The sequence below is a fragment of the Xiphophorus hellerii genome, chromosome 18, assembly GCF_003331165.1.
Source record: "Xiphophorus hellerii strain 12219 chromosome 18, Xiphophorus_hellerii-4.1, whole genome shotgun sequence".
Lineage (NCBI taxonomy): Eukaryota > Metazoa > Chordata > Actinopteri > Cyprinodontiformes > Poeciliidae > Xiphophorus > Xiphophorus hellerii.
In genome coordinates, this window is record NC_045689.1 from 16794275 (window position 1) to 16809641 (window position 15367).

At 39.1% G+C, this 15367-nt stretch overlaps 1 protein-coding gene across 1 annotated transcript in view; it reads left to right on the plus strand.

Annotated features, from left to right (window-relative positions):
* lekr1 (Leucine-, glutamate- and lysine-rich protein 1) overlaps nt 1-14989 on the plus strand; it is a 61348-nt gene extending 46359 nt beyond the window's left edge. The window contains exons 8-10 of the mRNA XM_032545682.1: nt 3241-3384; nt 4238-4441; nt 11226-14989. Coding sequence (XP_032401573.1) covers nt 3241-3384; nt 4238-4441; nt 11226-11666 — 789 coding nt within the window. The 3' untranslated portion in view covers nt 11667-14989. The remainder of the gene's footprint in view (nt 1-3240; nt 3385-4237; nt 4442-11225) is intronic.
* Nucleotides 14990-15367: the final 378 nt, after the last annotated feature.

Below are 15367 nucleotides of genomic sequence, written 5' to 3' on the forward strand. Positions count from 1 at the left end.
ACAGTGTTGTAGTGTCTTATGCTGTCTGGCAGCAAGAGGCTCAGAGGTTTAGCTTTACATCACTTCTCAGAGGTTGCTTTTCACAAATAAAAGTCTGCTGTGCAAAGATCTCAAGTGAACACTCACTGGTTTATGTTTGAAAGAACAGAGATGTTTATAAGGAAGATGGTTGTTGAGATTTACCTACTTTGTTGATGTCTGCAGATGTTGCTTTAATATTTTCATTTAGTGCTCTTTTCACAATACAATCTACTTTGTGAAGTGTACCAGTCCCTCCTGCAGCAAAAACCCCACATAACAGGGATGTTGTCACCCCTGTACTTCAGTCAAAATCATAACTACTGTAATTCTGGCCAAACCCTTCAGTTTTAGTTTTAATGGAAAACAACATGTCTGAAAAAGTTTATGTTTTTATCTCTGTGTGAAAACTGTAACCAGGCTTATTGTTGCCGTTAGTGTCATGGCATACAGAACTCAGTTCATGACAGATGATGAAACTCTCCCTTCAGCTTCAGGCATATTGGGGTTGATTTGCACCTGTTGCATCAAAACATGTTGCCGTCAGGGACACAGAACTCGTCAACTTCCTCTATTGTTGAAGGGCTGTACATCCCTGTGTTGTTTAAACTTGCAAATAATTGATAGAGCTGATGAATGTCCCTTCTGGCATCTGGAACTTGTACTAAAGAATAAAACACCAGATTTTGGAGGTCCACCATTCTCACCCTGATTTGTTTGTCGTTTTTGATTTGTTGTCCTAACACACATCCAGTGTTGTGCCGCTAATGGTCAAAAACTTACAAAACCATTCCATACTATCATCATGACTTTCCAAAATGATTTACCGTAATTGTATAGAAGGAAGTAATTAAGAAAATGAACTAATTATTTTTAATATTTAGCAAATAGGAACAAATGTGGCCATCTTAATGAACTTAAAATGGAAACAGTTTAGTCTGATTTGATATCAAGGAGTGAGAAAAAATGGTTAATGTGTCTTTTCATACAGGGTATAATGGTAAATATCTGGTTTCAGCTTTTAGCAGTTGTGCTGAGATATTTTAACCGAACTGCCTGGAGGGGAAAATAGACTGGCCGCATAAAAAGCCAAGGAGGGTGGTACATCAGTGTATACTAAACAATATACATGAGGCTTTTGAGTCAGCATGAAACTGATGTAACTCATTTTGCAGCATCACACATTTCAAGGTAGACTTGTTTGGTTTGCTGTAAACTTTCCCATCTAGACTTGAAAATGTCACAGACAAACACACGAACACATATACGTGTGAAGACTGATGCTGACACAGAAAATGGTTGAAAACATCTCCCACACTGGTAGACATCCAAGCAGGTTATTTCTCATCATGGGCTTCCTGACTTCATATGGGTGCATAACCCATGAAGAGGAAGTGGCCACTCTGCTGCTCTTTTCAGATACAAACTGCAGCTGAGTACATACACACACAAGGTCTACGCACATAAACCATCCATGCTCCTCACACGTACATTTCAACAGCAAAAAGGAAGTGGTGTTTTCTCATTTCATCCAACACACGCAATGTTAGTCTCTCATACAGACTCTCAAACCCAAACCATAACACGCATGCACGCACTGGGTCAAATATACACATTTTCACACGCCACTCTGTTTTGTTTTTTTTCCCTCTGACACCCACATCCACTGTTTTTTTTCACACTTGCAGGCATAAGTGCACGCAATCACACACACAGAGATTAACACAATCACAGTGGTGTTAGCCTGTGACTCTGACATCGAGTGGCTCTGACTTTCCATAATGGTGTTGGAAAACAAGGTGGCCTTGGTTGAGCTTGAGTAAAAATATGCCACACAGAGCTTTGCTGTCTGGAGACCAAAGTGGTGGCTTATGTGGCAAAAAAAATCATTTTCATTTGGAGGAGTCCAACGACAAGAACTCACATTTTGAGGACTTGCATTATTAGAGAGTAAGCGCTTGAGTTTCTGTCATTATTCACAAACTGTGAGTGAATTATTGGAGTGTTTTGAGGTTGGCTAAAGGTCAGCGAGGTTTTCTTCAGATTTATGTACAGCTCCAGCCACAGGTTGATTTTCTAGTACAGGGTCAACTTTCAAGTTAGTCCATAAATTTTTAACAGGTTTGAGGTTGGGGCCAGTCCAGAAGCTTATTGTTAGCCAGTTCTTTGCATTCTGAGATCAGCGTTTTAAAATAGAAGATCAACTCTGTCCAAATGTCATTAATCTAACCCAAAAATTGTCCTCAGATTAAAGGAAATTAAAACTGAAAGAAACACAATCATCTCAAACTTTCTCAAATCCATCATACACTAGAAGGTTCTGGAACATCAGTCTCACCGTCAATGTATAACATAAACATGAATTGTGTTTGGGCCAAATAACACAAACTAAACACTCTATAACTCAAGGATAGTGGTGATAGTGTCATGCTGAGGGCCTGTTTCACTGCCAGTGCTACTGCTGCATTGTCCAAAGTGAGTGGCATAAAAAATTCATCAAAAGTCAACAGCTAGGTGGTTTAACCTCTGACACAATGTGTGTTAATGTGTGCGTTTCAAAAACAATGGCGGTTTCAAACTGCAAATGATTCCAAAAACATCTAAATGTGGTTTTAAATTAATAAACCAGACTGTTTATTGTCTGGATTGAGGCCTGTCCTCAACAGGGACTGTTTTCAACCCCAACTAGCATCCATTAAATTATGCTTAAAAGTTGAACCTATGTTAGGAAACAAACCAATCTAAATGAGCTGTTCGTAGCCTAAGAAAAATATTCAAGTTTTGTCAATAAGGCCATTTTCAAGGCTGAATGAATAACATTTAACTTCTTAACATTTCAGATAAGATGATAAGTCAAATATTTAACCAGCATTTTGATGAAGTTCGTGTTTTAAATCATCACCATTCAAAGAGAACAGTTCAAATTTATCTTCAAGGCTCAACATTGATAAGACATTCATGCTAAGACACGTCTAACTGGAAATTTATACTTCCTCAATAGATAAGTAGGAAATGAGTAGTCTTTTTCTAGATGCTTAGATAAGTTAGTGACTTGCTTTTTTATGTTACAGGATGTATGACTATTATTTCTTTGTTGTCAGTTTGTAGCAATACCTTATGGCTTCTATATTGTTGTCAATGTGGTTTAGGAAAGTAAGCATTAGCTCATAAAGCAAACCCCTACTGCAGCCATGTCATATTTGTTTTCTTGATATGTTGCAGCTGGCTTGTGCTCTGAAAGAAGAAAGACTTCAGAGTTCTTTGCACCTACAGAAGAAGTTGGAAGAGCTTCGTAGGGAGGTTGATCTACTGCTGAAGACAGAGAAGGAAAAGAGCCAGGCTTTGCTTTCAGAGCTTCGCCTAAAGGTGCATAACGGAGTCCACATTCAAAATACTCAAAAATGCAGCATGCACAATGGTATTTGGGATACACGCCTAGTGTTCATTTCCTTAATTGGGAGACAAAATTTTGAGCTTGGTATCAAATTTACATATTATCCATCCGATAGCAGCTTTTAAGCTTAAGAGGTTTAGCCAACGTTAAAGCTATTTTTTGGTATGCAGACTAATTAAATAAGACCCAAACAGTTCATTTTATATTACGAACAAGTTTGGACTAAGATAAAGATCTTCTAGTTTCTCCCTAACAACTTCCCTCATAATTTGTCTGCATTTCTTGTCCTCTATCCCACCTGTGTAGTTATTTACCTTGCATGCCTTTTAGCGTTCCAGCAGCACACACACTCGCATGCAGACAGCATGATTAATTTTGTGGTTTCAAGAGATTTTAAATCCAGACAGTGGAGGTGAGACTGCAGAAAGCAACACGCAAACAGCCCTCCTACACCCTCAAATACATTTCCACCCACAGTATGAATCTATGAGTAACAAGGAAGCACACTGAAGTTCGAGCAGAAACAGGATCACTAATTTGTCAAACAATGCGTTTCCAGTTTGTAGAAAAGTGCTGAATTCCTCCTTCTATTCTTGCTGTGTTCGTCACTGCAGATTCCCTCATAGCCACATCCTGTGCAAAGACTAATCACGGTCACAAAAAATACCCAGCCCAATGTGATTTCAATTTTACTGTTACCCTCAAACAATATTTAAATTAGTATGAAAAAGAACAACAAGAAAACAGAAATTCTGCTGAAATGTGAAAATGAGGATTAAATGTTAATTGTTTAAATGTACAATCTGAAATCGACCCCGTTTTTAGCTGGAGGAGGAGAGGCTGGTGGTGCAGCGCCTGAGACGGGAACTTCAGCAGGAGAGGAAATGCAGAGACGATGAGAGGAGGACAGAAGAGGCAGCGAGGGAGAGGAGAGAGGAGGAGGAACACAGACAGGGGGAACAAAAACTGAGCCAAGCTAAATCTGAACTAACTCTGGTAGCTGAGAAGAATGCCACTCTTAAAGAAGAGGTGGGTATACAGTGTTCATACCTCCTAAACTGCTCACATCTTGTCACAACACAACCAAGAACTTTAGTCTACTTTATTACAACCAACAAGAAGTAGTGCATAATTATAAAGTGGAAAGAAAGAAGGGTTTCATGTTTTTTAAATGAGTAAGTATCCAAAAAAACATGCCCTGTATTTGCAAATGTCCAGATAGGGAACGAATGATCAGTGAATGATCGGATGAGACTAAAGCTGAACTTTCGGCTTTTATTCAAAACACTATTTGTGGATGAAGCCTCACACTGCACATCAACCCGAATGAAAGTGGTCACAGCATTAGTGTATGGAAAAATATGGAAAAAACTTGTGCAAAGCTAAGAGACCCAGAATGATTAATTGTTGCTTGAGGTGATTCTGTATCATCAGTGGGAGATTAATTAAGATGTTCACCACTCTTTGCAAAGTTTTAACTGTGAAGCATCTTTCCCTCTTTCTGAAAATTATGAGCTACTCTGTATTTCTGTCACCTGAAATCCCACTAAAATGTATTGAAGTTTGTTTACAAAATTTGAAAAGAAGGCATAAAAACTTTGTGAAGGCTCAGCTTTTCATTGTCATATCTGCACATGAGTGTCACTAACATTTCTCCAAAATCTTGTTCCGGTTTCTTAAGAAGTCTTTGATAAGAGACATTTTCAGTTGCTCAATATTTCCCACTCCTGTGTTTCTGTGCCAACAGCAGTCACACAACACCAGGAATAAATTTAGCCACTGTGTATTTATGAGAGTGTGATGGCCGATGAACATAGTGAGCGACTTTTAAATGGACAGAAAAAGCGAAAGCGCTGGAGATGAAGCTCACATTTGTCCCAGGTGCCGAGTGTGTAGGAATGCATCTCTGTGCCAACACTGTCCACATGCAGCTTGTTTTTAGCCCAGAGATAAAATGTGAAAAGAGGGAAAGACATGAAATGAAGCAACACGGGATCTTCATATAAATGATTTGCAGAGAGGACTGAATGAGGGAGACGCACTGCGTATGTATATGTATACGGCAGTGGGAAAAGAAGATGTGGGGGGAAATTGTATAAATGTACAACAAAGAGGGTTCTGAGGACAGCTTCCTAAACTGAGAACCAGCATTAAATTTGCTCGACCTTTGCAGTGAATGTGTTAGCTGTGTTGGAGTGCGAGACTGCAGTTATGGCATGCATCAGCTGTCTAACCACTAACACAAACAATCCCATGCAAACAAGCAAACGTCTCATTTTTTTGTTCCTGCTTCCCTGTCTGGGTTTGAGACCAGCTTTCTGTGTCTTGGTTTGCAAATTATCTACCAAACAAATGACTGAAGCTGAAATAAATGTTCATGTTTTTATACATCAGAAACTTTAATATTCACTTCCAGCAGGGATGTGGTAAACTGTCACCTCATGTAATTTTGATACTACTGTCAAGCTTGCGGTTTTTTAATGACAAAGAAAACGAGGAAAATTTGCATCTATCTAAAGCTAACTGAGCATGCATTCCTGGGAAGTTAGTATTTTATTGTTGTTGGGTTTTTTTTTTCAACTTGTTTTTTAGTCTTTAGACATGCCATCCTTATGTTTTCTCCAAAACCTTGTAAAAGTATTTTGAATATTTGCTCTCTTCAGGTCTGTTTTGCTGACTGAGAACAACAGCATGTTGTGGCTTCAGAAAAGGGTTATTGAGAGCTGTGGGGCAAACCGAAACTCTAAAGTCGCAAAAGATCAAAGCAACACCAAAATGCTTCGCCTTGATTTTTGATCATGCATGGTGGGAGAAGAGCAGATTAGGTGATTTCTCAGTTTGATGGGCACTTGTCACATTTCAAGATGTACATTTTTTCTGTATATTTATTTAAAATTCTATGACAAACTGTTAATCAATACAAGAAAAATTCAAAGTCTTAAATCAGAATGCATGGGTGAACAGAATGTCATGTCTTCTATAAAAAATAAATGTGTAAATCTGTTCAATTGTAAAACATGGAATTATTCATGAGGAACAGATCTTTCAGAAAGATTTATTTTACTTGTGTGTATGTATATATGTATATATACATTATCCCATAGTAGCCTGTAAAGGTTATTTAGTCCCATATATGCCTCTGATTATCTTGCCATTATTTGATCATCACAGTGCATCTCTGCCTCTCACATCTATGCAGCTGAGCTTTGTAGTGTTGTAGTCTGACAGCCTTCTAGCAGCTCTCGCTCTCTGCTCTCCATCCAGCCTCTTTAACTGCCTTCCTTTCAGAGTGCCTGTCCAGAACAGTTCAGCCAGTTCAAGGTGCCCTGATGCCAATTTCACAGCTGACATGCTCCCTTATGTCAGTTGTAGACCTTCAGCTCAGCAGCTTCCCCCACCGCCTCCACCCTCATCTTTCTCGACTCATTTAAACAGCCCTTTTCTTTTACCATTCAGTGACAGAAGTCAATGCAGATCTGGCTGCATAATCTCTTTTTTCACCCCTTTTCTTTCTATTATTTTTGCTTTTTCTGTTTGTAACGGCATCTTTTAATGATCTATCCCAGCTTGTATCTGGTTCATCTCTTTTATTGTGTTTTTTCCTCAGTAGTATTGATCTGCGAATGTGTGTGTATGTGTATATTGGTTAGAGATAACTTGGTTTTGATCATGACCTTGTGATATCACCCTGTTGCTAAGCTACTGTGTCAAAGTCTGAGCATTTTCCTCGACTGCTGAAGGATATCAGTGACCTTTCACCTATCTGTTTTTCCAGACAACAGAATAATGATCATTCTCTTGGGAGCTATACGTCATTTTAAGACTGAACAAAAAAAAAAAAAAAAAGAATCAGAACAACTTTCCATCAAAACCACTTACTATCATTCAGTGTAGGGGCCACAGTTGTGTTTATGGATTTGTGTCCACGAGATTGAGCATCTTGTAAACTGCAAATTCTAAATGGGAACCCACTGGAACATCAATTTCAGATTTAATGTAGCCTCCTGCTGCATTCATAGAATTACATTTTTTATCTCACAGTAAACTTTGTCTGTGTTTTAAAACACTGCCTGTGGTACTAGTGTTGTTTAATTACTTGATAAAAATTTGTTCAAGTTGTTTGCCATATTTTTAAATTCCAAATTTAACTTGATGAGTGCAACAAATGTGTTGCAGCTTTTTTAATATGTCTCTATTGAAATAATACATATACACATATATGGATGATGATCACAAAGGCCCCGCTGCAAGACTCCAAATATTTCAAACAGTTACTTGTGACTCTCAAAGGTGCGTTTCAAAAGATCAGAACATTACTGGAAATTTTGTTTGTTTTAGGTATTTATTAAAAAAGGCAAAACTTTTATTTGATTTTGTATACTTGTACACTTACAGCTAAATAATACCAAAAGTTTCCTTGGAAATTTAAATATTAAATATTAGGACCAATAAAAGAAGGATTTTTATTACAGAAATGTCAGCCAAGCACATACTGTACAATATAATTCAGTGTTGCATGGAGACTTTATTATTAGTCTGAATTGTTGGGTCTGCTGTCTTTCATCTTTCTCTCGACAATACTCCATAGCACTTTGCTGGGAAATCAAGCACAATAGCACCATCGCCATTAAAGCAGCTTTTGGTAGTTACTTTGCAGCTTTCCCTCTTTGTATCTGGCAATTATGAATTATTTTACTGTTCCTCAAGTGCAGCACTTTGGTGCAATTGGTTTGGTATAAAGTGCTACACAAATTAAGTTGAGACAACTGTTATTAGCTGTCTTCAATATAATTTTGTAATAACACAACAATCAGTAATAAAATTTATTTATTTAAATATTTTAAATCTATTTTACGTAATACTCCAATTTTATGAGGAAATCAAGTAGTAGGTTTTTGTTGGTTGTAAGTAGGATCACACACGCAAATACACGCAGGTTGTTTTTTTTATGCGGAGTAAGATTATCGCCTGAGTTCTTTGCTTTCCCTCTTTCCCTTTTTTTCCGGTCAGAATCTGGCAGTCTGGCTGAAGTCCAACCACTAAAACTCAGCCACCCCAGCACTGGTCTTCCTGGTTCTCTCCCCTCTCTCTGCTGAATTGTTCCAGTTGAGCAGAACAACTGAAATAGATCACAGTGTCTGGAGGAAAAGACACCTGCCTGACCCTTAAACTCTCGCTAAAGACTGGGGTTACGTAAAACACACACACGGAAAAAAGTGTCTGTGTATGTTATTGTGTATGTGTTCCCAGTGAAATTTGGTTGAGAGTGATGCTCTAAAAGCATGAGCTTTGTGAGTTTGTTTGTGACGTCCATCTGATGACCTTCTCTTGACTTTGAAAGTCAGACGTCCTTTGTCAGCACTGAGGTCAGATGCAATATGGCTGATGCACGCCTTAAATATAAATCAGGGGAACAGTGTTCCTTTACAAAGCCCACTGGTTTCTTGACTTACACCAATAACACACACACAGTATGATGGGTTTGACCTCTTTTCCTGATCTGCTGTACAAGACAAATTAAACAGCAATATTCCTGCAAAGCTGGTTATCAGTCCTTGACTGAGAACTAAAGTTAATAACAGATTGGTGGTTCTGCTGGAACCAAATAAGGTTGAACAACTTAGTAAAACATGGACAGCACAACAACAACAAGGGAAGCCGCTAGAATTCTGTGCATGACGTGTCTTTACACAAACTGATTGCTTTGGAAACAATATCACAATCTGTAGCAGAAGGAAGAACACTAGTTAACATGTTAGCATTAAGCTCAAACTTGGCCAATTAAAGTTGTTAAAGTCCATGTTGATGCAATTTGTGGTGGGCAACTTCTGTGCTGGGCAACTGCAATCTAGGCAAACAGAGAGGCAACAGGGAAGCAACCAAGGGTGGTTGTAGCAATTACCTTGCATCAGTCTAAAATATAATCCCCAAGGAATTTGTTGATTTTGTTTTTTGCTTTCAGAGTGGCAACGAATGAATTACTTTATATGCTAATTGATCCACTCAGTACATTTTCTTTAAGGACCAACATCTCTTTGAGACAAGACTTGGCAAAGACTAGTCTCCTATTGAGGCACTAATTTTCAGAATCCCCCTCTTGAGCTTCTGTGCATATGTGGAGGTTTATTCTGTAATTATCACTGATGGTCCAAAATGAATGCCACAACGTCTCTCCTTAATCCCTCCTCTGGCCTTATAGTTGTTTTAAAGGCACATATGTTCCAAATATGGCTGTAAACATTTACTGTGAGTGTGGTATTAATTAGAAGAAGAGTCCATGGAGACTGCCAACGGGCATCTGTTGGAGTCTCCTATAGCTGCTGAATTGGAGAGTTTAAGTTTAACATTTAATCACAGGATGATGGAAACAACACGTGTGTGTCATCAAATGGCAGATGGTCTTAATGATATAAACTGTTCAAACGACACATGTTTGTGGTTAAATGCGCCAGTAGTATTTATAACCTCTTGATTCGTGTTAGTTAAAAAGGCAGGTGACCTCATCAGGCAACCTTGAAAGAACTTGAAAGAATGACTTTTTATTTCAAATTTCTGGCCTTGGATATAAAGCTAGCAGCTTCTGTATATCATCCTTTATTTTCTGTGTGGCTGGTTCTAATCACATTTTCCCGGATCACAAAAAAACATTTATTTGTCAGTAGTCTTCTGGATGTAAACAGCCTAATGTGTCCCATATGTAATGGATTTTAACTTCTTCTGTAATCATAAAGGGGACACATTTTATCTATTAGATCTGCAGAGTTTTTGTGCATCACTACAGTACAGAGTCTAAGTGCTTTTAATTCAGCATTCTTCCTGCTGTGTCTGTGTTTGGGTATCTTGCCTGTTGGGTCTTGCTGACCGAGTCTCTTTTTGTAACTGTGCCACTTTTAAATGCCACTGGTGCTGCTCGGAACAGTCACCTTTTCTGTCGCCACAAAATTGATTTTCACGTTTAAGTGTCAAGTTACTGCAGTTTCTTTCACTTTCTGAACGTCTCACTTCCACATTCAGGTTTGTGGGACTAAGATGGGCGTGGCTCAGAGCCACCTTTGCCAACTCCTCAGTCAAGTAAGCAGGTACTAACTGCTCTCAAAATAATGAAATGACATCATAGTCTAATCTGCACGATCTTCCTTCTTCATAAAATTGTAAATGACAAAATAAAACACCATAAATATCTTTGGAACTACACATTTACAGTATATTTGTTAAAAGTATTTTGGTTTATTTTTTTTGGGTGTCATAGGCTATGGTCCATTTAAAGAACTACAAGAAATTAAAAAAATAAATAAAATAGACGGTTGGTTCAGGGTATGGAAAACCAAACCAGTACTTTTTTTGAACTAGTTAAGAACTGACTGTAGCTCAGGCTCTGTATAAGCACTAGACCTATAAGAGAACAACAACTCCACAACAAATATTTTTCGAATTTATATATATATATATATATATATATATATATACACATATATATACACGTATATACGTATATAATGACTGAAGACTGTTGAAAAGGTTCGGTTTGACTGGAAATTTGCATACAAGAAAACTGCCACAACAAATATTTCCTTCTTTACATGCTTCATTTCATAAGTTCTTGTGAAAATATATTTTTGTTTGCATTTATTTGATTAAATATCTCATAATCTACTAATCCTCAACATGATGTAAACAAAACTAACAAATTATCAGTGTCTTTTGTGCACTACCTTCTGCTCCTTGTTACAGTGGATTTCATCAGTGGTGGTTTTGCTGATTTATATGTGAAAAGAAGATAGAATAGTTTTATGTCTGTTCTCATCACTTCCAGGTGGCATTTCTCCAGGATACGGTATGGAAGGAGTGTGAGGAGAGGGAGGAGCTGACTGCTGCTTTGTCTCAAGCCCAGCAGGAGCTTTTCGGGCTCCAATCCATAATGTCTCCCCAGAGTTCTGCCCGGTCTTTTTCAGACCCCCAGGAGACGCGGGCAACCCCGGGCAATGAGCATGTTTATCCCCAGGGTAACGTCAGAGGGCCTCTTCCTCGCTCACCAGCCTCACTCCAGCCCCCCTCTGCCTGCACAGACAAAGACAGAGGCCTGCATATAGAAGTGGGGGGAGCAGAGGAGAGTCTGGAATCCAGGAAGGGTGGTGGAGCTGTGGGTGGAGCGAAAAAGCAGGAGGGGAAGCTGCCTAGACTGAAAACAAGCAGAACAGAGAGGGAGGTCAGACGCAAGGTCAGATTAATGATGGGGAAAACAGAAATGCTCTAAAAACCTAACTGAATGAAGACATTTTGCAAGATTAAACATGTGACCTGAAAAACTGAATTTTCTTTTTGTTCTCAATCAACTCTTAGTAAAAATATTATTAGTAGTATTTTCTTGTTCAGTTAAGAGTTTCATGTCCTTTTAATCACCTCATCTAAAACACACTAAACTTCCAACTTCAGTAGAAGGGACGACTCCTGTTGGCTTTAGGAGCTGCAGCATATTGCAGACAATCTCAAACTAACGCGCATCTGATTTTGCATTTTCTTGCAACCAAAGTCTCACACTCTACTTGGCACACAAAGAGCTTTACAAACACACCAGTACATAAAGACACAGACAGACCCACAGCCTGTCACGCGGAGCAGGCCCGAAGGAGCACAACAGCCGCTCCTGTCCCACCCATGGACACAAACAAAAGGCAGGCAACCACAAAAGAAACTGTCCAGCAATCACCCCCCTGCAAACACCCTCCCACACTCACACACACAATTACACAACTCTCCTCCCATCAGGCTTGTGTTACTGACATCATTCAGTCTCTGCAAGGTCTTTCCCTCGCTCCTTTTGCTTCCGCTCCCTTTGCGTTTGGGATGAATTGGCACAATAGGAGAAATGCTTGAATTGTGAGAGGCATGGAACTCATTTCCCTGCTTACTGACACACATGGACGCAAGCTTTTGGTTTGACTTCCCCGTTTTCCTCTCTCCCAGTTTGTCTGTGAGACAATGCACACGTGCACTTCGCTCACACATAAAAGACCTGGAAAGATTATTTTCTCCTGGCAACACATCCTGTTTGGCTAAACACACGTGCAATTGGTTTATCCGCTAAACCCTGCGGTTCATGTACAGAAAAGCGAACAGTGATTTAATATTTGTACCTTTTTCACACTGTGTTGAATAAGATCATTTGAATGAAGCCAATGTATGTTTTTTATCCCCCCTCCCCTCCAGGGGGTAATTTTGTGGGCATCTAGTGTCCCTTATATGAAAGTAGGCTGACAGGAAAGGGGGAAAGACATGCAGTACATGTCGCCGGGTCCGGGAATCGAATCTGCGGCGGCCACGTCGAGGACTCAAGGCCTCCAAACGTGGGTCGCGCCATCCCCTATGCCACCGCAGCACTCCCAAGCCGATGTATGTTTGTCCAGAAACCTTGAACGGAAAATCAAAACTTGAACTGAGCTTTCTTATTAGGCAGATAGTTTCTTTAGTTCCATAAATCAGTTAATTATTTTTTATTTACTCTTTCAAATGCAAGTCTTTAATTAATCTCAGAGTAAAAACTCTGTTTATATATTGTTAGATTAACACAACACAGACACAGATTAATGTTTATAGTAGGAGAGTTGAGTGAATGTTTAATTTGAAGAAATGAAATCAGAAAGAGCAAATAAGTAGAGATAACATGCTCGAACGGAGAATGCTTAAATTTTTAATACCCCATCTTTACGCCGCAGTTTGATCACAATCACGATCTTCAACTGACTCACTTTTTCTCACTTTTTTTCTTGTTTTGTTATTCAGTATGATTAAATATAACTAATTTTCAGTTTATAGTTCCAAATGTTACAAGAAGTCAAAGCATTTCTAAGAGCCAGTCAGTGGACAAGAACTCCATTTTTTATGAGTGGATTACTGATTACGATTTGTTACATTTTGACATTTCTTTTCTTTAAAATATTCTGTCCATGACACTAAAAAGACTAAACTTGAAATCAGTACTTCACAAACCACTGGCCAGTACTAGAAACTGTGTCTAAAACCTACCCAAACTGCATCATGTAAGTCTGATAAAAATAATGAGGGGTTTAATCCCAATTTGTGATTCATGCAGAAATTAGTTCCAGAAAGTTCATAAGAAATTTTCTTGTGGAAAAAAAATGTTTAGAGTATTCCCTAGACTATTGTTTAATAATCTTAGGTTACCAGCAGTTTCTCATTTTGTAGAATCTCCATCTGTTATCAGAATCCAGCTGTTTTTCATTTGGTATAGAAGCATTAGCAAAAGATAAAATAATAATGATAATGAAACAACCAAACATGTTCTCTTCCAATGATTATCTGTGTCAATTCATGAATTAAATCGGCGCAAATTGCTTTTTTGTGCTTTCTCAATAGAATTTTTATTAAGTGTCTTCTCCAGACATATGCTGCTCTTTGTGACAGCGGCTCTTACGCTGACCATCTACCTCCTCGTCCAATACTGACTCCTTCAATAGTCAGTCTGCTCTGACCGCATGCACTTTCTGTCTCTGTCGCCCTCTAAAACACAAACACCCGCCTCTCTCCCTCTCTGTCAGACTCCCTCTGCACCTCTGGCACACACATGAATCGCTCCCTCTGTGTCAATATTCTTTTAATCTCTTCAGGCCTTCTTTTGGCATTCAACCCCTCTGACCCTGTTTCTAAAAAGCAATTCACGTTCAGCCTCTCCTCCTCAGCTATCTGTGCCTTCACTTTATTTTTGATCCAGTCAGCGCTCTGCTTTATACTCCCCTCTGCTCTCAGACCGGGCGTTTTTCCTTTGCTCGTGCCCTTGCTTTGTAGCTCTTGACTTGGAGTCCATCCTGGTTTGTGTGTGTTTTAAGCAAGTGAGGAGGCATATGTGTGAGCGATAAAACAGTTTTGAGCTTTTCTTTCATCCTAATAGAAGATTAAAAAACAGCACATAGCTCCATTAAGTTGACATACACTCCTAAACATTTAAATTAGTGCCCTCATAAAAATGCCACTGCACGCAAACATTCATATGTGCAAATATGCATGTCATGCACACACAGAGTAGGTCTGTGATCTCACCACAGTAATTATCATAATAGGGCAGGCATGCACACGTGTCCCCGGGGGAATCTGTGTAGTAGCCTGTAAACACACACGCTTCAGGGAGTGGCGTGTGTGTATAGCTAAGCCCTTGTTCGTCATTGGGTGTCCCTGAACGCCTCTCCTGCGTCGTTATGGCCGTTTTGGAATCCTGTCGTCCCACGAGTCCTCCCACACCCTATAATTAGCATCACCGGGGCAACCAATGAAAGAATACTTAGCATTCTTGTTGTCGTGGTAAATGTATGAGTGCTGGCCGGAGGATGATTCTCAGAGGTGCTGATTAATGGCATGGACAAGAGAGACTTCAGTCTGTCACTTTGTGTGGCTTGTTACCAAAATCAGTGAAGAATAATTTCTGTGTGTGTGTGAATGGGGGGATATCTCCAGGTCCCATACGTGCCATAAACAATCTCTGAAGACAAAATACCAGGTATTCGTGATCACTTCTTGAAAACTGTTGAGTCCAGAGATAATAAAATACTTTCGGGATTCCACTGATCTCCTCATTTCCTCCATTCGTGAGTCGTCTGGGTACCCTGTGATCTCAAATACTACACACGACAGTATAACACAAAACATGACATTGAATTATGATTGTTGAAAATCTCCCCATCTTTCTCTTGTTTTTCCATCGTCAGTAAGGTCTAACTGACGTTGGGGTATAAAAGATAATGAAAGGCCACCCAAGTGGCCAATTTGACGACCAGAGTCTTAATACATGGCAACTAAAATATGACAGTCCAATAATTATATTATAGACACTGATGTTGTAATGAGGATTTCAATTTGACATATTGTACAGACCTATGCTGACTTCATCTTACTTATATGCAGATCTAAAGGAAAAAATTCATATCCAGCTCGCTGATGTAAATA